Consider the following 21,530-nt stretch of genomic DNA (forward strand, 5'->3'; position numbering starts at 1 on the left):
ACGAGTATATATGAATTAAAAAATTGTAATGGTGATAATAATTTGATGAAAAATATGTCTTGCACGTATGAATATGTTTGTGTGGATTTAAAATCAAGTTCAATCCGTCATTTTGCTTTCAATTCCTATCACTCTATTAAAATTACAAAATGAGAATGCCAAATTAGAAATGTGAAGGACTTATACCGTAATCTACAAGGGGAAGTGACATAAAATAAAATCCATGACTATTTGCTGGTCCATTATTGTTGCAAAAGAATAAGCGAATAAGTAAATGTCCAGAGATCATGCAAACTGGAGGAGGGGGATGAGGGGTGGGGGGTGAGGGTGTGGGAGTTGGATTAGATGATGTTATTTATTGAAAAAATGCGTAAAAAAAATAAAAAAAAAAGAGAGAGAGAGAGTGAGAATGAGTTATTGCTCATAAAAACTATATTATGAATAAGACCGCGTAACGGAAGACTCAATAAATAGAGCCAAAATTTAAAACATGGAGTATAAAGAAATTCAATTACCACATTAAAAAATTAAAATATAAATAATTAAAATTTTCATGTGGGTAACTCTAAAACATAGCAGTAACAAGTTCTTTGTTTTTCAAATAATTATATAATTTTTTTTTATTTTTTATAATCAGATGATTTTATATATGTCATATAACAATAATTAATCAGGATTGTGTAATGAACAAGGTTAATCATCACAAGATGATAATTAACTTTTGTTAAATTAATATAATCTAATGTGTTCAATAAGTAAAATTCTAATTTAATATTTCAAAAATTTATTAATTTTAAATATATCAGTGGTATATGATAATTTTTTATTATATCTAACAAATAAATAAGCAAATAACTTTCTATGATTAGCTTCATTCGATACCAGCCGCACATCGCGCGGGTACGAATACTAGTAATGTTAAAAAAACAAAGTAAAAACTAGAAGATTTTAGGTGATTTATCTCTAGTAAATTTAGTAAAGCCATATCATTCGAGATAACTACACTCGATTTTGAGAGATTTATCTCAATCAAATATAATAACTAATCAAATTTAGATGATATATTCATACTTTAAAATATTTATCTTTAGATTTAATTTAATGTTATTACATAATTTCATTAACTTTATCTTAAAATTACTCCACATGACTAAACCATATTACTTTCACGTGTCCTATTTTATATATAGATGTACATTTTTTTTATTACCGAACCAATGCCTTGAAGCAAACGACCCAAAGTGAAATTTGATCTGTGAAGTCAATTTAGTTTGTCTTCACAAATTTACTTCGAAATTTTTTCCACTATGGCCGGAAATTGGCTACCACCGGCACAGCTCACCGGAAGTGGACTCCCTGTACTTCAACCAGGTGAAGTAGAATGCAGCCTTCTCCCTTCAGTAGACCTTCTTTCTGAAGATAACCCCACTTTCCCTCACCTTAAATCTGGTCTCATTATTCTCACAACTCACCGTCTTTTATGGGTTCAAGAATCACCCACATCTCGAAACCCCACCGCCATTTTCATCCCTCTTTCATCCATCACCCAAATCTTGTCTGTTAAAAAATCCATTAAGTCAATGTTTGCTAGTCCAAGATTTCGATTCCAGGCTTCATTTGGTGAAAAGGGTATGGTTGTGATTACTTTGGTTATTAGGGGAAAAGGGGATGTTGATTCGTTTGTAGAGAAGTTTTGGGAAACATGGAGAAAGAGGCCTTGGGAAGTAAATTCCGGGTCGGAGGCTTCAGGTTCGGGTTATGGGTCGGGTGGTGGTGATGGAGGATTGGCGGTGAGGATGCCTGTTGTTGGGGTAGCTGGGATATTGAGGAAAGAACAGGAAATGTGGGAGAGTACTGATAAGAGCTTGCAGGATGCTTTTCAGGATTTGAATGCTCTCATGGTAATGCTAAAGTTTAAATCTTTTACGTATCTGTTTGGTTATTTTATGTGTAAACAACTACAACAACAACATTACCTAGTGTAATCCCACAAGTGGGGGTCTGGGGAGGGTAGGGATGTATGTAGACCTTACCCCTACCTTTGTGAGGTAGAGAGGTTGTTTCCCATAGACCCTCGGCTCAAAAGGCGTGAAATTAAAACGAGTATTTAAAAGAAAATAGCGACAACAAAATAGTAGGATGAACAAAGCAAAGGAAGCAACAGGTAGTAGTAAGGTTATTTTATTTGTAGACTTGGGTATTTGGTGGTTATGTAATAAGTGGGTGCATAAGCTTTAAAATGTGCTTGTCTTGACACGGAAAGAAATCTTTTTTAAGGTTGAAAGGTATAGATGGAAAGAACTTCTAGTATTTATATGTTGGAACATATGCAATTTAGTTTCTGAAATGAAGCGTGCAAGAGTTCGTCTGCATAAAATTTGGTCTTCAATTATAACAATGTGGCGACTGAGATTGCTTTGGAAGTAGGAACATATACAGTGGAATTTATCCATAAAAAAATGAATAAAAAAAAAAGTTAGGATACAGTGGATACTCATGAATTCATGTCAGAGTTTAATGTTAAGTAATTGTCATTGATGTCAAAATAGAGGAGGAAGAAAGTTTGAGAGAACTTGCCAGTCTGATGATTGAATGGAGTAAGTTCTTATTGTAACACCCAGATATTAGGGTTACATGTATAATTGACAGTACTACATTTCTTACTTAACAGTCGGCGTATCGATTTTATTATACAATATTTATTTTGTTTTGGCTAAGTGGAAATTTTAGGAGTTCTAGTAACTCTATGTGTGCAAATCAATCTGTTTGGTGATACTTAAGTTTGTTACCTCTGCGCTTGTCTCTGCCATCGGTTGATATAATTCTCATATACAGGGTAAAGCTAAAGAAATGGTGATGCTAGCGGAGAAAATGAGAGCAAAGCTTCTCTCTGGCTCAACTAGTCAGGCCACTGGCACAAATGATGAGGAAATTGGCACCAAAGAAGAAATGCAAGAATTGCTATTAAGTGTTGGTATTGTGTCTCCTGTTACTAAAGAATCTGCTGGTGCTTTGTATCATCAACAATTATCTCGGCAGGTATTTTTTCCTGGTAGTTATGTTAGTAAGTGTATCCATTTTTACGAGCTAGTCTTGATTATAACCGCAGCTATTCGCAAGCACATATGAAATGTTGTCTTTGCCTTTTGACTTGGATAACGGCATGTTGCTACCTGATGGGAATTTAATCGAAGAGTCCCCGCTCCCCATAGCTGATAATTTCCCTTTTGCTGTTAAACCTTTGATATCTTTCTTTTTGCTGGACCTGTAGACCAGTGATTTTATCTGAGTAGAGCCAAGCAATAGTTAGAAAAAAGAAAAAGAAGAGAGCTTATAAGTGCCACAGTCTTCCCTGTCAACCTCACATATTATAGATATCAATCTTAATCCTATACTCAACGGATTTGCTGCAAATTTTAAAGTGGATCGTGTTCATGAGAATGTTAAGCAAGTAGCCACCAAAGAGAACTTATTTTGACTCATAATAATATAAAGAGCACGTCAAGAATGTATAAAAAGTGTAATGTGTTGATGTCGAATGTAATCTGACAAAAGCAAGACATTACAACTCCTACTATTCCTCGCCTTAAAAATAGTCTGTTGTTGTTCCTTTCGGATAAGTAACAAAAGGTTCCTTTCCAAGCTCTTACATACAAAACCAAGCCAGTCATCTGTACATATAGGGGTAGTGTTTGAGCACCAAAAAGGTATACAGAAAATATGAATCCTAAGTATGTGGCATAAAGAGAAAAAAAAAAAAAAGTATCTGGCATAAGGAGTTTTTGCTCGCCTCAGAACCCCGTAAATTTCTCTCCCTCCAAACTGCCCACATCACTGATTGATGGACAACCTTACAGTCAGGTTTCTTGCCACTTGTTCGTTCTTTCAACCTTTTTGACATTGTAGTCCAACTTTTTGCGGCGCCAGTGGTGAGGCATGGGTAGAAGAAAGCTGACTTATCAGTTTCTTAAGTCCTTTGTTATTCTTGTCAGAAAATAGAATATTTCTATTGCCTTCTGATCTTGCAGATGTTTTCTTTTCAGTAAATATGCAAAAATAACAATTTGTCGGTACTTAGTTGGCAGATTTTGCGAAACTTCCACTGGAGAGAGCTGGGGGAATGATTAATCTCATTGACATCTATTGCCTTTTCAACAGGGCTCGTGGAACAGGTCATCTTGCTAGTTTTTTCCTTTCCCTTTTCTTATTGACTGTTAAATTTCAACTCAAACTTATCAAAAAAAAAAAAAAAAAAAAAAATCAACCAAAAGTCCTGTCACTTTAGTTTCTTAATAATCTCTTCTTCATTCTTCTGGCAATGTCATTACAGGCTGTTATAACTTTTTTATTGTTATTTTACAGAATTGATCTCACCTGATGATTTGCTGCGTGCGTGTTCTCTCTGGGAGAAGTTTGACGTGTATGCCTCCCTTTTTTCCCTACACACACACACACACACACACATATATATACATATCTGCATCTACATTCACCCTTGAACTAGTTCTCAACTATAGGGTATATGTAACCTGGGGTTCGTTTCGACAACTTCCTTGCCTTAAAGGAAAAGGAAATAACACTTCACTTTTACAGACCAGTTATGCTTCGGAAGTTTGATAGCGGTGTCATGGTCATCCAGAGCAAAAGCCACAGTGATAATGAGGTAAAACATTTATATGGGCGTCACTGTTTGAGCATCTCATTTTTGCCAATACAACTCTTGCTTTTTTGGGTCTTCTCTAATCTCTCTTATTACTTCCTATATTGCGTTTCATACCTTAAAAGACACCGAAGTCCTAAAGGAATCGCAAGAGTACCTGTCCTTAACATAGCCAAGAGTGCAGCAAACTTTGAAGGAAAAAAGGCTTTTTAGTGGTCCATTGAAGTTTGAAATCTGTCCTTTTCCATTCCTGTTGAATAGATCCGGTGTATAATATTATTTATATATCCTTAATGCTCACAATTCTGCCATCTGCAGGTATTTAATAGAATTAGATCTATGGTTACTACACCGGACGCTTTACGAGCAGGAATCACTGCTAGTGATGCTGCAATGACTCTGGGAATTGCTCCAGCTATGGCCAAAGAGCACCTTCTTGCAGCCGAGGGCATAGGTATATTCGCAGATTTTAATTCTAACTCATAGAAAATAATGCTCAAGTTGTGTCATATTTTGCAGGACTTCTATGCAGAGATGTTAGTCCAGATGGATTCAGGTTCTTCGTCAATTTGTTGCAAGATGTTGATGCTGATGATATATTCTTGTAAGTGACTTGCAGATGCAAACTCTTCTAGTCGACACATATAATGTTGGCCTTATTTCTTCAGTATCAATCGAATTTCTTAAGGTTTCCAATTTCTGCTTTTATTCTCGCTATGTTATTAGAAGTTCCTTGACATGGATACCTGTTGTTTATTGTTTTGATGCTCCCAAGTTCTTTCTTCACTGTGCTCTATTAATCTGGGAATAGTTGAGAAACTTGTGATAATTCTAGATTGATCTGCTGCAGAGTGAAAGATTATGGAATCTATCATACATGGGTCAAAGCGATATCTGCTGCCAGGTTTTCTTCTTCTAACTTCTGCATTTGCTTTTCTAATTTGTAACGAGAGCAACAACATAGTGATGCTTCAACTTCTCACATTTTCCTTTTTAAAATCTGATAATTTCCCAGGTGAAATAGAAGAAGCATGATAAAGAACTTCATGCATCAGTCAGGATGCTCTTTAAGGGCCAATTTGTTGCTTTAGGTGCCTCATGGAAATTTATTTTAGTCAAAGCTTGAACGGGAGATTAGAGATAGGATGAATAGGGATAAAGATAAGTGCTCCTCCCGCCCCCACTTGAAGAGCCAGAAGGGGATATCAGAAGGTTGGAGGTTTGCCTAGGTTTTGCGTGTTTGAGTACTCGTGGCACAGGAATTGAGTTGAAATTTCATAATTCATCATGATAAGGACATAGAAGGTAAGGCAATATATGGTGGCACCTGATTCTAGTTCCATTACAAAGAAATAAAGAGTTAATCTACTCAGGATTATGATTTTATAAGAACAGCATCATTCCTTTGAATTGTTACAGTTCCGCATGCAAGGCACGAAGATTCTTTACTTGTACATTTGATAATTGAATGTACAAATAGTTCACTGAAACCTACTAGATCTGTTTAATTGCTTCCCACCGGGTTTCCCGTTTAATAAAACATCTACTCTTGGATTTGAAGTGTAATTAATCTTCTAATAACGTATTTGAGGTAGTCAAGGATGGCAAAAGGCCCAATGACACATGGAGGTATCTGTTAATTTGAGGATGGCAATGGGTTAGTTTTTTGCAGGTTAACTGCATCGTGTACCTCCCGCGAGGCATAAGATAGTGGCGTACCTAGTTATTCGGATATGATACTTGCAGCAAGTGAAGCGCATCTCATGCTTACCTCAAGTAGGTGTTCTTAAATTGTTATGTGGAGCCCTGAAATTTGTTGGTCTATGGGCATCTGAAATACTATTTGTATAGAACATTCATTGCAAGCAGAAGAGAGAATCCTATAAATCATTTGCTTGCTATGTTTAATTTGAGGTCAGATTCATAACACAAGTGCACTTTGCAGGCCATCAGACAGATAAACATTCTGTCATTTGATGAACATATAAGTTGGAATGATGGTGTTTCGACCGCTTCGAGTCTCAAACAACCTCACAGGAAAGCATATGATTCTGATAGTTATCGATATTAGTGAAGGGTGCTAGTTAAGTTTGCATATTGTTTCTTCATGATCGAAAATTAGAGTCACTTCTCGTTCTTTTTCCAAAATGAAACAAAAAATTTCCACCTAGAAGCCAAGTTGGAGCAAGCTGACCTTTGGGAAGAAAAATGGGGAATATTTATCCATAATTGGGAAAGGATATCACTTTGAAAATTTCATGTCAACAATTGAACCAGTTTGACAAGACATTGGCTAAATGAGTTCCAACTATTTCAGAATTGATTGTCATATTGGGTGAAACAGATTCCAAAAAAAAAAAAAAAAAAAAAATAGAATCAAGCAAAAGTGAATTTCGAAGTGTTGAGCAAATTGCATCTCAAATATCCTATAAAAAATATTCAGTATCTAAAATGACAACTGCTACAACAAGAAATATATAGAACTTTTAACGTTCATATTACAGGAAAAATCTACCCCTAACAAAACATAGAAATTCATAGTGTGACGTATCCCAAAATTTATCAAAGGGCCTTACTAAATTTAAAGGGAAAATCTGAAAGTACATCTGTTGATAACCAAGAAGTAAGAACATGCAACACTATACGCAAAAGAGTCTTCTGTATATCAACAAAATTTCACTCTTACAATCATTTCAGATAACCATTTCGCGATGATCTAAACTATCTAAATGTTTGGCTCTCCCTATCTGTAACCCTATATCTTTGAAGCGAGTAGGCGGGCAGAAAAAACTAGAGACTAGAACAATAGGGACACATAAGATTAGATCCTCCCTGATCTCCCCAGCAGGGATATTAGAAGCGTATTTACAAGATTACATCATCAGCTGTACAAAATGGTATCCATCATCCCACAGGCTGCAAATAACCTGCGCATTAGTTTGGGTCAAAATGCAGGGACACTATGCTTCTATTGCTGCTGCATCTTCATCTTCAGGATCTGCTTCTGCTGCTGAGATCAATGAGGCTGACTGAATCTTCCCAGCATGGTCAAGACGCATCAGAATTACTCCTCTGGAGAATGGGAAGAGTAAGAATATATTAGAGATCAAGTAACATCTGAGATATTGATCAGAAGCCAAAAGTACTTCACTGTACTGTGTTGTTTCTCGAGGTACTGGTTTTCTGTTTACATCATGAAATTTTCAGTATCTCCAATTATTTGGACAGGAACTATGCTAATTAGTAAGGACCTTATTTCCCTCTTGGTGAGTAATTATGTTAAAAAGTACCCAGGAGGTACAGAATATGTCTTCAACTCCTACCCTAGACTTGAATAACTTAAGACTGATGGGTAAGGCTGGCAACCGGTTCCAACCGGAACCGGTTCCGGTTTACCGGTTTTCCACTCCAAACCGGAACCGGTCCGGTTTGGAGTGGTTAAAATCTATTTTTATTTTTATTTTTTGTATTATATATATATATTATAGTATTTATTAGTATATTGTAGCCATATTTACATATGTTAGACAAGTTTATAATTAAAGTTTAAATATTTACTGACTAACAGACTAACAGCAAGTCAGCAATACAGAATAGTGTTTTTCGTATACATATATATGTATAACTTATATATATATAACTTAATATAACTTATATATACTTATATATTTGTATAACTTAATATATATACTTATATATATGTACTATATACTCTATATACTTATATATATGTATAACTTAATATATATATGTTATATATTTATATATAATATATATACCAACGTTTTTTTTTTTTTTTTAAATTTTTCACCGGTTTAACCGGTCCGGTTCCGGTTTCCAAAATATTGGAACCGGACCGGTAAACCAATACACGGTTAACCGGTTATACCGGTTCCGGTTTAACCGGTTCGGTTACCGGTTAAAACCGGTTAAATGAAACCGGTTGCCAGGCGTACTGATGGGTAGTTTATATAGCATATCAATATCATTACATCTTTTGAGCCCAAATTGGTGAAAGGGTGAGATGCCATGGGCCTTTTCCCTCTTGAAGTTCTTTAAGATATTAGTAATAGTTACTCTCCCTTTTCCCTGAAGTAGCCGAGAATTTCTCCTTTACCATTTTCTAGTCGTGCAATTTACTTCAGTTCTCTACCCCCCACGTTTCCCCATGATCTTGATCTCTCGGTCGATTCCTCTCCAAATTTGCACTATAATCTCCTTTTATCACATTTCTTATGGGCCACGTATTCTCATTGGAAAGAAAAAGGGAGAAAAGATGGCCATAATCTTCCTAGTCAATTGAGTAACTTATTAGTTTCCACCATTATTAATCTCCTATGCACAGACCTCTTTTCCTTTTTCTCATGTACTTTTCTTGAGTCAATTGTTGGCTGAGGTTAAATCATTCATGTTTTAGATTTCGAGCAAGCCAACTGACACAAGCTTTGAAAGAGCTCGAGATGGGATCAAAATATAGTCAAACTACATCCCTATGAAAGAACTAGGAACAGTAAGTCTCCTGGCAACAGCAAAAAATAGATCTTTTAGCCTAAAGGCATTTAAAAAAAAAAAGATAATCAGCATTCCAAGAATGTACTAATGCAGAAATTGTAAAATTGGAAACCAAACTTTAGCGCTACAAGACCAAAGAAGACGAAATGATATATGGCAATGACATACCTCGCATACCGGGACTGTATAGAGATGTCCCGAACTTTTATGCGATTCACAGTTCCACTCTGACTCACAAGAACAACTTGCTCGTCACTTTCACCATCTTCTGCTTAAAGCATATCAATTATTTATTATTACCACAATATTTGAAGTCCATGTTAGAATTTAAAACATTCAAACTATGCAGAAGAATACAAAGGATTATGGTACCTCCAAAGGAAAATCCAACTACGAATACTGCTGCCAGACGATCTTCAGATGAAAACTGAATAAATGCATCAGAAGTATTATTAAACTAAGCTGGACAAAGATAATAAGAGTTAACCTCCTTTTCTATGAAGAGAGGACGGCCAGTGATAAGGATTTTTATCTTTGTTTATACTTTGGCTTATAGTATTATCGTGTACCTTGTAACCAATTAAACCGACTCTATTCAAAGGTGATGTGCGGAATCTGCTAACTGGAACTCGCTTCCCATAACCACTTTCCGACACAAACAGCAGCCATGGGCCATTCATGCTCCTACTTCTGGTACACAGTATATCGGAGATAAAGAGACAGTGTTACAAGCAAATCAAAGAGTAACAGAAAATAAGCCAGGGTTTCAAAATCATTTATGCAAGATATATTGGTATAAGAATAATCATTTTTGGGGACCCGATGGTGTTAGAAGAAACATTCCTAGGGGACAAAATCATTAACAATGAGGGTCTCTCAAGCTAGCATAAAAGGTTACAAAGTGTTGTAATCTAAGTTGAGACAACCAGGCATGCAAAAAGCATAGAAAAGTACCCGTCGGTGCTAATAGCACAAGTAAAATGTAAACTAAAGCAAACAAAGGCACTAATGATGAAAAAGAAAAACTTACAATGCAAAAGAAAAATAGAACTACAAACAAACTAAGAGAAAAAAATAGTTAAAGTGAACCATGTTTAGTAACAACCAAGTCAATCAAGTCAAAACCAACTTCAGTTTCTGATTAAAATGTAAAAATGTAGTTTAATTTCTATAGCGATTAGTTTTTTAAACTAAATTTCTAAGTTTTTTCTACGTAATCAGAAAAGATCATCACTATTTGCCAACTAGATTTATTATCTGGTGCCGCCCTCTTAAAGATGAGAAGTTTTATTTGATGTGAGATATAACCAACAATACTCGAGTGAGGATCTCTTCTTAGTTAGACGTGTGGCGTGGGGGTTTCCCAATAGTCACTTTACTTACCTATAAGTTCACTCTCGTGCACACTTAACCATTCTTTCCTTTTTTTGATAAAGTAAGAGAAATTCATTAGAAGGCATCAAGAAGATGCAATAGTACCACTTAACCATTTCTTTCCTTCCTCCTCTTTCTCGTATTTTATCTGAGCAAACTCTTCAAATACAAATTCTCTCCTCCTTCCAATTTATTTTCTTTAATTTTTATTTAGAACCATGTTCACTATTCCTTGAATTCCTTTCTTTTGTGTGACCAGATTCTCCTGTTTCCTTAGAATAAAAACTGTATATCTAACAAATTCTTCTTTTTAACTGAAAATTAAAAATCAGAACTGAGGATAAAGGACAAGAAGCAAGACGTTGAGCACTGTCGCTTTGACTGAAAGAGATGATTTTTAAGGGTTTTCTTTTTGGGGGGACATGGAGAGAGAAAAATAACTGACATTGGAGATTTTTGGGTGCTTAGGTTGAGTTTTCTTGGCTTTGAAAAGGTAAAGAATACAGAAAATAAGAAACTAGCGGAGAACGCTTTTGGTTCCAAAGCTCGAACGCTGCGTTTTGAATGAAACAATGAAGTTAAAAGGATACACTCTCGTCCTTATGGGTCCTTATGCACTCCTTTATAAATTTATCACTATCTTCTCTCTCTTCCAAGAGAAAGAAAGTACAAGAAAATAAACAGAAGATCCACAAAGATCAAAGAGAGAGCAAAGATGATAAATTTGAAAATATTTCAAAGAATATCGATGATGTGGTCAAGCAAAGAATTAACATCCATCGGGACAAAGATTTTTCATTAGTGGAAACAAAAATAACATTCTGCTACTGGAGTTCAAAGGTGGAAGCACAACGCCTTCCTGTACATGAGGCAGATCTGGAAAATTTCAAACTAAAACCTTTGATTTTGTATGTTTCCTTTTCTTGCTAGGATACTGATATCTCAAGTATACTGGAGTTATTCGGAAAGAGAGAGATAATATATTTTTTTTTTTTGATAAGGTAATAATTTTATTAACAGTTGGGGGAAAATACCATATACCAAAAAGAGAGAACCTACATCAAAACATGATTCTCAAAAAAGGAGACCCAATTTTCTATACAAACAGGGGTCTCATGGGTACACCAAAAGCAAACTAGAAACAAGAGACTATTTTGCAACTTTACAATATCTAGTTCCACCCCTTCGAACGCTCTGCTATTTCGCTCTTTGCAAATAACCCACATCAGTGCTAGCGGGGCAACCTTCCAAGCCCTAGGACTCCTCTTCCCCTTTATGTAACCCCAACTATACAATGCCTCCTTCACCGTTCTCGGCATCACCCATCGCACCCCAAACCAATCAAGAACCACCCTCCACAGTCGGTTAGACAATGCAACAAGAGATGATCCACATCTTCACCCGTACTCTTGCACATGAAACACCAACTTACATGGTTGATCTTCTTCTTTCTCAGGTTTTCTGCTGTCAATATCACACCCCTAGCTGCCAACCACGCAAAGAAACACACCTTCCTCGGAACCCTGGGAACCCAAACACCACGATGAGGGAAAATACATTCATCTCTCCTTAACAACCTTTCATAAAACGATTTAACGGTGAATAAGCCAACTCTACTTTCTTGCCAACTACAACTATCCGATCTATCGGTAAGAATATTCTGTCCATACAGTAACTCAACCAAACTATAAAAATCCCAATCCTGAAAATTCCTCCTGAATCTAAGATCCCAATGAACTTTTCCCTCGTGAGGCCTCACAATTTGTTGGACAGTCATCTCTCTTTGACGACACTCTATATAAGTTAGGGAAAACTACCCTCAACTCATTCTCCCCACACCACTTGTGTCCAAAAACTAACTCTACTACCATCTCCAACTTTGAAAGAAATGTGTCTACTAAAGTCTTCCCACCCATTCATAATACTCCTCCATAAGCCACATCCAAACGGTGTTATGATGTCTCTAGTCCTCCACCCACCTTCCATAACACCATACTTCTCTGCTACCAACCCCCTCCAAAGTGCATTCTCCTCCACCCCAAACCTCCATAACCACTTCCCTAGTAAGGCTTTGTTGAAGACCCCAAGATCTTTCACACCGAGCCCTCCCCATACCTTTGGAGATGTGACAGCTCTCCAATTCACTAAATGAGACTTTTTAGAACCATCCGCTGAATCCCATAGAAAATTCCACTAAAGTCTTTCTAGCGTTTCTGTCACTTTACAAGGAGCCTGCAAAAGCGACATGAAATAAGTGGGGATGCTAGACAAAGTGCTCTTAATCAATACTTCCTTCCCTCCTTTTGATAAGTATCTCTTTTGCCACCCCGTTAGCCGTTTCTCAACTCTTTCAATCACCGGATTCCACATCGCTAAATCTTTGGTGGAAGCACCCAACGAAGATATATAGGGAAGGTGAGAGTGGCCTTAGTGGTGGACAAAATGCGGGAAGCGAGGCTGAAATGGTTCGGGCATGTGATGAGCAGGAGCACAAATGCCCCAGTGAGAAGATGTGAGAGGTTGGCAATAGTAGGTCCAAGGCGAGGTAAACGGAGGAAGAATTGGGGAGAGGTGATTAGACATGACATGGCACATCTTTAGCTCACCGTGAACATGGCCCTAGATAGGAAAGCATCGAGGTCGAGGATTAGGGTAGACGATTAGTAGGTAGTTGAGAGATTTCTCTCATTCTCGTGAGAGAGCATGGTTCTAGCTTAGAGCACCTTATCTGCACCCTCTTATACTTATTAGTATCATTATTATTTTTCTACTATTATATTATTCTACAATTGTATTTTTTTTTTTAAATTGGTAACTGTCTTATTCTTCAATTGTATTGCTACTATTGTTTCTGTTACTTCGGTTATCTTTACTATTTTTGTTGTTAGTACTTTTCTCTTCTACACTTTTTTTAGCCATAGCATTTACTCGTGTATTTGTCAAACCTGTTTGAAAAGGTTTTTCTTGAGCTGAGAGTCTATCGGAAACAACCTCTCTATATCACAAGGTAGGGGTAAGATAGTACACCTCATCCTTCCGATAGTACACCCCACTTGTGGGATTACACTGGGAATGTTGTTGTTGTTGATGGAGAGAGAGGTGTGAAAAGAATTTTCTTAGTGGGACATGCTATTCCACATGTCTAACAAAGACAAGTGTAATCCGCACTTGGGTATTGTTGGTCGTCTCACACCAAATAAAATTTCTCCTTAAAGACAAGTCCGTGAATGATGAGGCAAATGCATTTGTACCTACACTAAAGTGCCACCTAAGCAAGGCGAAGCACCCGACCCTGGTTTACATCTAACTTCAGGCTTAACCAGGCCTCAAGCAAGCCTTAAACAATGACCAAGACAACTAAGATACACAGAGTGAGATGAAAGATTACTTTCTTTGATGAAGTTCCGAGGTCATGTCCAGTTCCTTCTGCAAAGCATCTGGTATAATGTCCATGCAAGCCACTTTATCCCCCTCTTTTAGTCTCATGGCAACAGAACCTCTAGTATTTCTTCCAACTGCTCTTATCTGAACATAAATTAACAGTAAATGAAGGAAAGTAAATTATCAGAAGAATCAAGAATAACTAGTAAATTATCAGAAGAATCAAGAATAACTCCGGTAACATATGTAGATGTACGAAAAAGTATTACCAACATTCTACCTACTCCGTCAGGAAAATTGGAGTTAGTGTACACATGTAGGTACTTACCAAAATAGCAATACATATTTTTGTCTTTCCAAAAGCAAGAAAACAGAAAAAGGAAAAGGGGAACCAGATCTCTGAAGACAACTGCAAAACAACTTCCAAACTATACAATGCCTCATTTATCAGACATTTATGTTCCATCTTCCCTGAGATTTGAGAAGCAAACTTTCTACATTCTTTGAAACCCGTAAGAGGGCACAGACAAAGCAAGCTGCTCAGTGGTCGATGCTTTAGCAGATAGAGTTGAATAACCTCTCACTTCAAATTATGTATGTATCTCAACTGATTAATTACAGAAACTGCAGATATGTAAGACAGGTAGGCGACCCTCACTTCTCTCTCTCTCTCTCTCTATCTCTCTGCAGTTTCTCAGAATAAGTAATACCCAGCTTGCTGATTAGCATAACTACAAAAATTACTTGATTCAGATCCTCTAATAGAATCTTATGCCAAGAACAAACTTGTTTCTGCAACCAAGCTCCAAATCATTTTGTAGTTTGGCACAGCAACACAAGAAACATGAATGAAAACTGAAAACAAGGTATAAGAGAGTTTACATTTGCACAAGGCGTCAAAATCACCATTCCATTTTGCGAAGCCATTGCAACAAAATCATTATTTGAGCAACATTTGACCCATTTTAATTCATCACCTGTGACCTGTCAAACCGAAGAATCGTGTCTGAGCTTGCTTTGGAACCAAGAATCCAAATTCAAGGGAAAGAAAGAGCTGACTAACCAATTGAATCGCAATTATTCCTGTACACCTGATTGTGGCAAAGTAGTTCAATGATACTTTTTTGATATATCCTTTCTCAGTAAGCATCACAAGATACTGATCTCCCGCAAATTCGCTCACAGGTATAATTGAAGTTATTCTCTCGCCATCAGACAAGGACAATATCTGGATCAAGGGAAAGAAAGAGTAATTAGGAATAAATGCAACAAGTCAAGCTTTCTGTAGATGGTAAATATAGTACCTGGACTAGAGGAGTGCCTGCAGCAGTTCGGCTACATTCAGGGATCTTGTAGGCTGGAGCAGAGTACACCGTACCTTTATCGCTGCCAATTACAATCAAAACAAACACTGAAATACGAACGTCCGCTTGCGAATAATTGACAAAGTCACCCCGTTACACATAACTGAATAAAATATATTGCAGGCTTACAATGATGTCAATAAATATACAATCCGCTCAAACCAAGTTCCCTCTTTCATAAATATAAGTTGGGATAGCAAAATTTGTCGGGAAAACATTATATATTTTTTCAATATCCCAGCATACAGCAGCATATTGAAAAAATCTGAGCAAATGTAGGAAAAAACAAAGTGAAAGCACATTTACCTAAAATAGAGAACTTTGTCGTGGGCCCGACAAACAAGAAAATCAGACATTGCATCATTTACTCTTAATTTACCAACTGATTTACCAATCGTCCCGCGATTTTGTAGATTAAATGTGTCAGGTTTCATCCGCTTAACATAGCCCTTCTCACTAATTGCCTGGAATCAAGGAGCAACAAAATAAAAACAAAGAGGAAAGAAAAGAACAAACACAAAACCTTGAAACCTAGACAATGCAAAGGTTGATTACCAGTAGCATTTCTTCATTCGGGATTACGTCTATATCTTCAAGCTCACCGCTATCTGTATCCTCTAACATTGAACGCCTTGGAGTGAAAAACTTGTTCTTTATTTCAAGTGCTTCTTCTTCAATCAACTGGTTATTCATATTGCAAAAAAAGGAAAGCAAGGACACATATGTCAACTGACAAGGTAATATAGCATCACGACCTTATATCAGAATGGTATTGTCAAAGGAGGTGAACAATTCCCCATCCGCCCCCCAAATTGTTGACAAAGGAGAATGGAGAAAAGAAGCAATATCGAAGGTGAATTAATTCACTCGACAGCAGTAACAGGTCGCTTCTACAGTGTATTATATAAGATGGGTATTTCTATTAGATTATTAAAAAAAAGGAAGAGAAAATACATAAATTACCCCCTAAACTTGTACGGAAAAGTCAGTTACACAAACTTTACGGGCGACCTTTTACCCCCCTAATCTTGTCTGAAATGGAACTAATACCACCCTGAGACATATAATATCAGTTACACACTTGTGGGATTACACTGAGTATGTTGTTGTTGGTTGGGAGTGATATACATGCCCTCCGCATCATAGCCAAGTGGATGATGGGTCAGATATTAACAAAATTGTACGTTTTTACTTTTTCTAACATCAGGTCTTTTTTTCCCTAATTCTTCCTCCTCCTTCCTTATTCCACCTTTTACATGGCCATTTTCAACCTCTTAAGATTCTTTTTTTATTTTTCCCATCCATAGCTACCTTATGCTATCTTATTCAGCATTTCCTTCATCAACTACACCAGCCACCAACATCTGACCTTGAAACTAATCCTCCCACATTTCCTTCCATCTCTACTCTTCCCTAATTCCACCCATAAAATATTAATTTGTAATTAAATGTGAATGAATTGATTATAATTATAGGTTTTTGAGAAATCTTGTTTGGTATTAAAGGAGTTACTTATGTATTTTAGCGGGTTTCATTAGCATACTTTATAGAGGACCCTTTTCTAATCTTGATAAAAGAATTCTACTGCAACTTTTTAAGTCTCCGTCCCCAATGTTTAATCTCCTTAACAGGACTTGATTGGAAAAAGAATAAGAAAGAAAGAAAAGCACATGGCTGATAGAATAGCTGAGATAACTGGGAAGAAGGAGAGACACACAGGGAAGATAAGGCTGAAAAGTACAGCCGCTTGTTGAAGATGCCAAAAATATTGAAGCAAAAATGAATGGTGGTCCACACTTTTATTTTATCTTTTTTTTTTTTTGTTTCAAACACGCTTAAGGTGGTCTAATATCAGTTTCTCTGCCATGTCAGCCCTAGGGGGTTATTAATTTCACTTTGAACTATATTAAGGAGGGGGTCAGAGATCGCTCATAAAGTTAAAGAGTGTGATTGACTTTTCTGGACAAGTTTAAGGGGCAATGTACGTATTTTCCCCTCGTACAATAACAACCTTTTCTTGACAAAAAACGGTACAATAACAACCAACAAATAAACAAACATAAGGCATCTTGATTATTCAAAGAAAAGAAAAGTTAGAAATCTGATAATATATACCAAAATGGTAGAAGAACATTATCTCATATCTATGTTTGATCAGAAGAAGAAAAATCAGCGAAAACAGTTCTCATGAGGCTACCTGGAGTATTTGCTTCTTACTAGACAAAAGCTCCTCTAACTTCGAAATTTGTGCTCTCAAAGATTTTCCCTCGTCAACAAATTTATTTCTCTGCATTACCCATAGAGAAACATAAAAGGTCGGATAGAGTTCAATAACAACGAAGGCACCCACCAAATTTTAAAATGAGCTCTCATGGCATACCTCGAGTGCTGTAAGCCTTCTCAGGCTTATATCTAATATAGCTTCAGCTTGTTTTTCAGTCAATTCAAATTCTGCAAGAGCAAGTTGATAAGAAATTTTGGCAACAATTTCCTGTATTTATTTTATCAGTAGATAATACATGCTGTTTGAAAATTAAGAACGAAGGCTAATACAATTTCCAATTCAACTATGAGCAGGCAATAGTGAAAAATCAAGCAACATGAAGGTACACGTCAGTAATAGTGTTACCTTTTCTCAAATTGGCAGTTGCGAGTGCATGGCTTGATGCTTTTCTGATTGTATTTATGACCTCATCCAAGTTATCAAGTCCAATTATAATACCCTTAAATTGCAACAGCGGAATGGGGGAAGGAGAGAGAGAGAATATCAGCAGCTTTATTCATAAATTCAGCATATTTTACTTGAGAGTTGAGCTATAACCGAAACTTCTAAAAAAGAGATCCAACAACAACAACATACCCAGTGTAATCCCCCAAGTGGGGCCTGGGGAGGGTGGTGTGTAATCCAAATTACTAATATGCCATATGGAGGTACAAATAAATCATCAGATGTATAGATGACTTTATGACATGGTGGAAACAAGATACACCTATTTACACGTGCCAAACTCATACTGTTTTTTTTGCGAAAGTTAATAGAAACTGCTCGTATGAAATTTGTCCAATTAATGACAATATTCCTCTTTGATGAAGTAGTAGTGTTTCATTAACAAAAAGCATCAAGAAAATATGTAATTACAAAACAGAATAACGAAAGTATTTGATAGCCCCTTTACAATGTGTCGATCTATCACTAGGGAGCTAACAAATCCAAAAAATTGGTCAATACTAATTACAGGAGTTAACCTAATCCGGCAGAATAGGTTGAGTGGGCATTTAGCTTGGAGTGCTTCTTTTCATCCAATTAATGACAAGATCTAACCTAAAATCCTTAAGCCTTCTAATATTGTGATCCTAGCATTCTAAAGACTTACAAATACGCCCTCCCAAAGTCAGCGTGTAAACCAACTTGAGTTAATTTATTTAAAAACATGAAAAAGAAAAGTAAATAGTCATAGGAGTGGTTGCTTGAAAACCTGTCAGAAAATCGCCTAAATGGCTTACAACAGAGAATCTCAACAAAAAGATTCAATTGCTAAAATTTCACAGGAAACTTTGCCGCTAGACCAGTTAATGACAAAAGGCCATATCGCCAAAACTGTGGCAGAAAACGAGGTATGGCACTGCCGGAACAGTGATCAGATATAGGCGCTTGCCATTAAACAATTACTGGACAAAGAAACGGTCACAGAGAAGGAAATTATGGGATGGAAAAAAACTTTTGCCTGGTAAGTGGCGTAAGCCTGCCTGCTAGTAGTCAACCTATTGAGGTCTCCTTAAGATAGTAGAGGCTCAGATACCATGTAGAGAAATAAGAAAGCAAATTACCATAAAGATAAAATGGAGAACACAAGACACACTCAAAGTCAAAGGCGTCAAACACAATACTCATATGATATTTGTCTAATGTGAGGCAATATCTAATTTAAGAACTTCACTCTTCTAGTATTATCTCTAACATTGTAAGACTTCTGATCAAAGGAAAAAAAAAATTAACAATTTACTCTAAACATACCTCAACAATATGGTTTCTTTCTTGTGCTTGTGAGAGTTTAAACTTAGCCCGCCTTTCAACCACAGAGCATCTAAAATCCAAAAATGCCTGCAGGATACATAATGGTATAACAATTAATGCATGAATATGATGATGCAAGTCAAAGGTAAACATTAACTGAAATTATCAAGGGACATCAAATAAATTACATTAAGATATCAGAAGACATGATTTAGGTGAAATATATCACTAAACAAAGGAGAAAAATAGAAATGATAACATAAAAATCAAAAGTTACATATTTTCATGCTTAAGCATGATCTTTAATGAAAACTGAAATTATATACATACAGAGCATTTGTCATATAGAAAATTATTGTCACCTGGAGCAATTCCTTTAGCCCCATCAGCTTTGGTAGACCATTGAGAATACTGAAGAAATGTTGAGTGATAACTAGTTAGGTAGAGGTATGAAACAAGTAAGGATGGCAGTGAGCAACATAGAATTCATTACGGTCAAGCAACATATGGAGAGAACTAAAATAGACATAAAGGAACTTTTAAATCTCATAAGCTGAAAAAACAGCACGTGAAAATGCATTTAAGGCCCATTGTATTGGAAAACTATATAATTGAGGCCTCAGCAGTAGACATATACTATTTAATAATGTCAAAATTTTGAGAACTCAGCTGCAACCAACTTCATTTCATGTGCCAAATTGCCATTAATATGCTATAAGGATCAGCTTAATTCTTTAAAGGGGAATCTTCAGCCTACTACTGCCTAGAGAGGATAACTAAATATAAGTAAATCGATACTTGATTAGTCAAATACCATGACCAATCCACATGAACTAGAGTTGCAACATTAGATGATTACATTATGGTTCAGAACACCAATAGATTTATTGAATTATAATTGTTTCCACTTGAAAGGACCATCATATAGTTAAAAATTGGAAAAATACAACTTCTAATCAAGTCCTCTCTTTTTTCATGGAGAGAAGTTTTCATTAATGCAAATATGTCAAGAAAAAAGAAGATAAATTGACTTCTGCTCAAAGAAGAATATGTCCAAATGTCATTACTCTTGTTGATAAAAGTGATAAAAGCTGGAAACTGAAAATGCATCTGGCAGTACATCGCAGTCAGACAGTACTCCAAAACCTTGGGGGACGACAGAACTCAAAAGCTCGTGTTCCATTAACTATGACAGAAGTCGGGCATGGAGAAGAAATTTCAAACAGAAAAGCATAAAACTCTAGAGCTGTCATATGAAGCTTAATATTTTAGCTTGGGATGTTAGAGGAAATTAACTCAAATAAAAGAAAGTTGACTGTTTAGTTTGCCTTTTGGTCGAATATGGACCTTGTAAATGATGTGGAAACCTTGATAGATTTTGTGGCTTTTCTGCACAGATAGACAGGAACACTTTTGCTTTCTTGCTTTTTGGATGTAACTTTCTCAGCACCATCTTAGTGCTGAAGGCATCAGTAAAATTGACCCTTATCATTTCCAAAAAAAAAAAAAAAAAAAAAAAAAGAAAGGCAGTAAAAACAGAAATCAAGAGGCGGAAAGCTATTATCATACTTCTTTAAGAACAACTTTCAACACCTCTGATATAGATATTTTAGGACTTTGGGGCAGTCTATGGGAAAACCGCCTCTAGCATGCATTTGGTTACTGCAGGGGGCACTGCATGGGGCAATCTTATCGTAGCAGAGTGATCCAGATGCTGGAGTTTCCTTCTTTTGCAAACAAAGTATATAGCTTCTTAAAGGGGGTGATAATCACTTACCCGACCATGTTGCAACTAAAACTGGACTGCAGAGGAGTAAGACGGTAAAGATTGTTCAACACGATGGCTGGATCAGAACCTCTTTTAAGCTGGAAAACAATTAAAAAAGCTAAAAGATCAATCAGTGCTACACTTTAATACATTTAGACGGAAATATTCAATCATACAATGAGCCATGGAATATGATGACATGGACAAATTGGGGAAAGATGAAATATTATTTTTTTCACTACCTCAATGACTACACGCATTCCTGATCGATCACTCTCATCACGGATATCACTTATTCCTTCCAAAGTCTGGCAAGAAAGGGAACCAAAACATCAGGTGCTGTGGTTCAGCTCTTGACCAAATCAAGACATCAGATAAACTTCAGAAAATAAGAACATGTACCAGCAAAGCTGCATGTATTACTAATGAAGAATCAAATGAACTTGAAGGAAGCTG

At 36.4% G+C, this 21,530-nt stretch overlaps 2 protein-coding genes across 2 annotated transcripts in view; one reads left to right on the forward strand and one right to left on the reverse strand.

Moving 5' to 3' along the window:
- The first annotated feature begins 1,199 nt into the window (after window positions 1-1,199).
- On the forward strand, window positions 1,200-6,226 carry LOC132645330 (vacuolar protein sorting-associated protein 36). The gene is made up of 9 exons (XM_060362258.1): window positions 1,200-1,901; window positions 2,836-3,039; window positions 4,079-4,172; window positions 4,363-4,420; window positions 4,594-4,663; window positions 4,979-5,114; window positions 5,180-5,264; window positions 5,511-5,564; window positions 5,676-6,226. Exons 1-9 carry the CDS (start codon window positions 1,308-1,310, stop codon window positions 5,677-5,679), a joined length of 1,299 nt encoding a protein of 432 aa, XP_060218241.1. The 5' UTR covers window positions 1,200-1,307; the 3' UTR covers window positions 5,680-6,226.
- A 992-nt stretch (window positions 6,227-7,218) lies between these two features.
- Window positions 7,219-21,530, reverse strand: part of LOC132645329 (DNA gyrase subunit A, chloroplastic/mitochondrial) — a 30,487-nt gene continuing 16,175 nt past the window's right edge. Inside the window, exons 11-27 of the mRNA XM_060362257.1 lie at window positions 21,317-21,382; window positions 21,084-21,172; window positions 19,669-19,717; window positions 19,307-19,393; window positions 17,921-18,014; window positions 17,672-17,742; window positions 17,489-17,578; window positions 15,847-15,972; window positions 15,598-15,755; window positions 15,232-15,313; window positions 14,991-15,155; window positions 14,810-14,911; window positions 13,935-14,071; window positions 9,742-9,862; window positions 9,545-9,599; window positions 9,341-9,440; window positions 7,219-7,732 (exon numbers count right to left, since the gene is read on the reverse strand). Coding sequence (XP_060218240.1) covers window positions 7,621-7,732; window positions 9,341-9,440; window positions 9,545-9,599; window positions 9,742-9,862; window positions 13,935-14,071; window positions 14,810-14,911; window positions 14,991-15,155; window positions 15,232-15,313; window positions 15,598-15,755; window positions 15,847-15,972; window positions 17,489-17,578; window positions 17,672-17,742; window positions 17,921-18,014; window positions 19,307-19,393; window positions 19,669-19,717; window positions 21,084-21,172; window positions 21,317-21,382 — 1,704 coding nt within the window. The 3' untranslated portion in view covers window positions 7,219-7,620. The remainder of the gene's footprint in view (window positions 7,733-9,340; window positions 9,441-9,544; window positions 9,600-9,741; window positions 9,863-13,934; window positions 14,072-14,809; window positions 14,912-14,990; window positions 15,156-15,231; window positions 15,314-15,597; window positions 15,756-15,846; window positions 15,973-17,488; window positions 17,579-17,671; window positions 17,743-17,920; window positions 18,015-19,306; window positions 19,394-19,668; window positions 19,718-21,083; window positions 21,173-21,316; window positions 21,383-21,530) is intronic.

The sequence above is a fragment of the Lycium barbarum genome, chromosome 6, assembly GCF_019175385.1.
Source record: "Lycium barbarum isolate Lr01 chromosome 6, ASM1917538v2, whole genome shotgun sequence".
NCBI lineage: Eukaryota > Viridiplantae > Streptophyta > Magnoliopsida > Solanales > Solanaceae > Lycium > Lycium barbarum.

What these genes read in the sequence shown, in the direction of transcription:
- LOC132645330 (XM_060362258.1), top strand. Translation starts at nt 1,308, where the DNA reads ATGGCCGGAAATTGGCTACCACCGGCACAGCTCACCGGAAGTGGACTC. An exon ending in AGGATTTGAATGCTCTCATG is followed by an intron (nt 1,902 to 2,835) that starts GTAATGCTAAAG and finishes TCTCATATACAG; the next exon opens with GGTAAAGCTAAAGAAATGGT. An exon ending in CTCTGGGAGAAGTTTGACGT is followed by an intron (nt 4,421 to 4,593) that starts GTATGCCTCCCT and finishes TCACTTTTACAG; the next exon opens with ACCAGTTATGCTTCGGAAGT.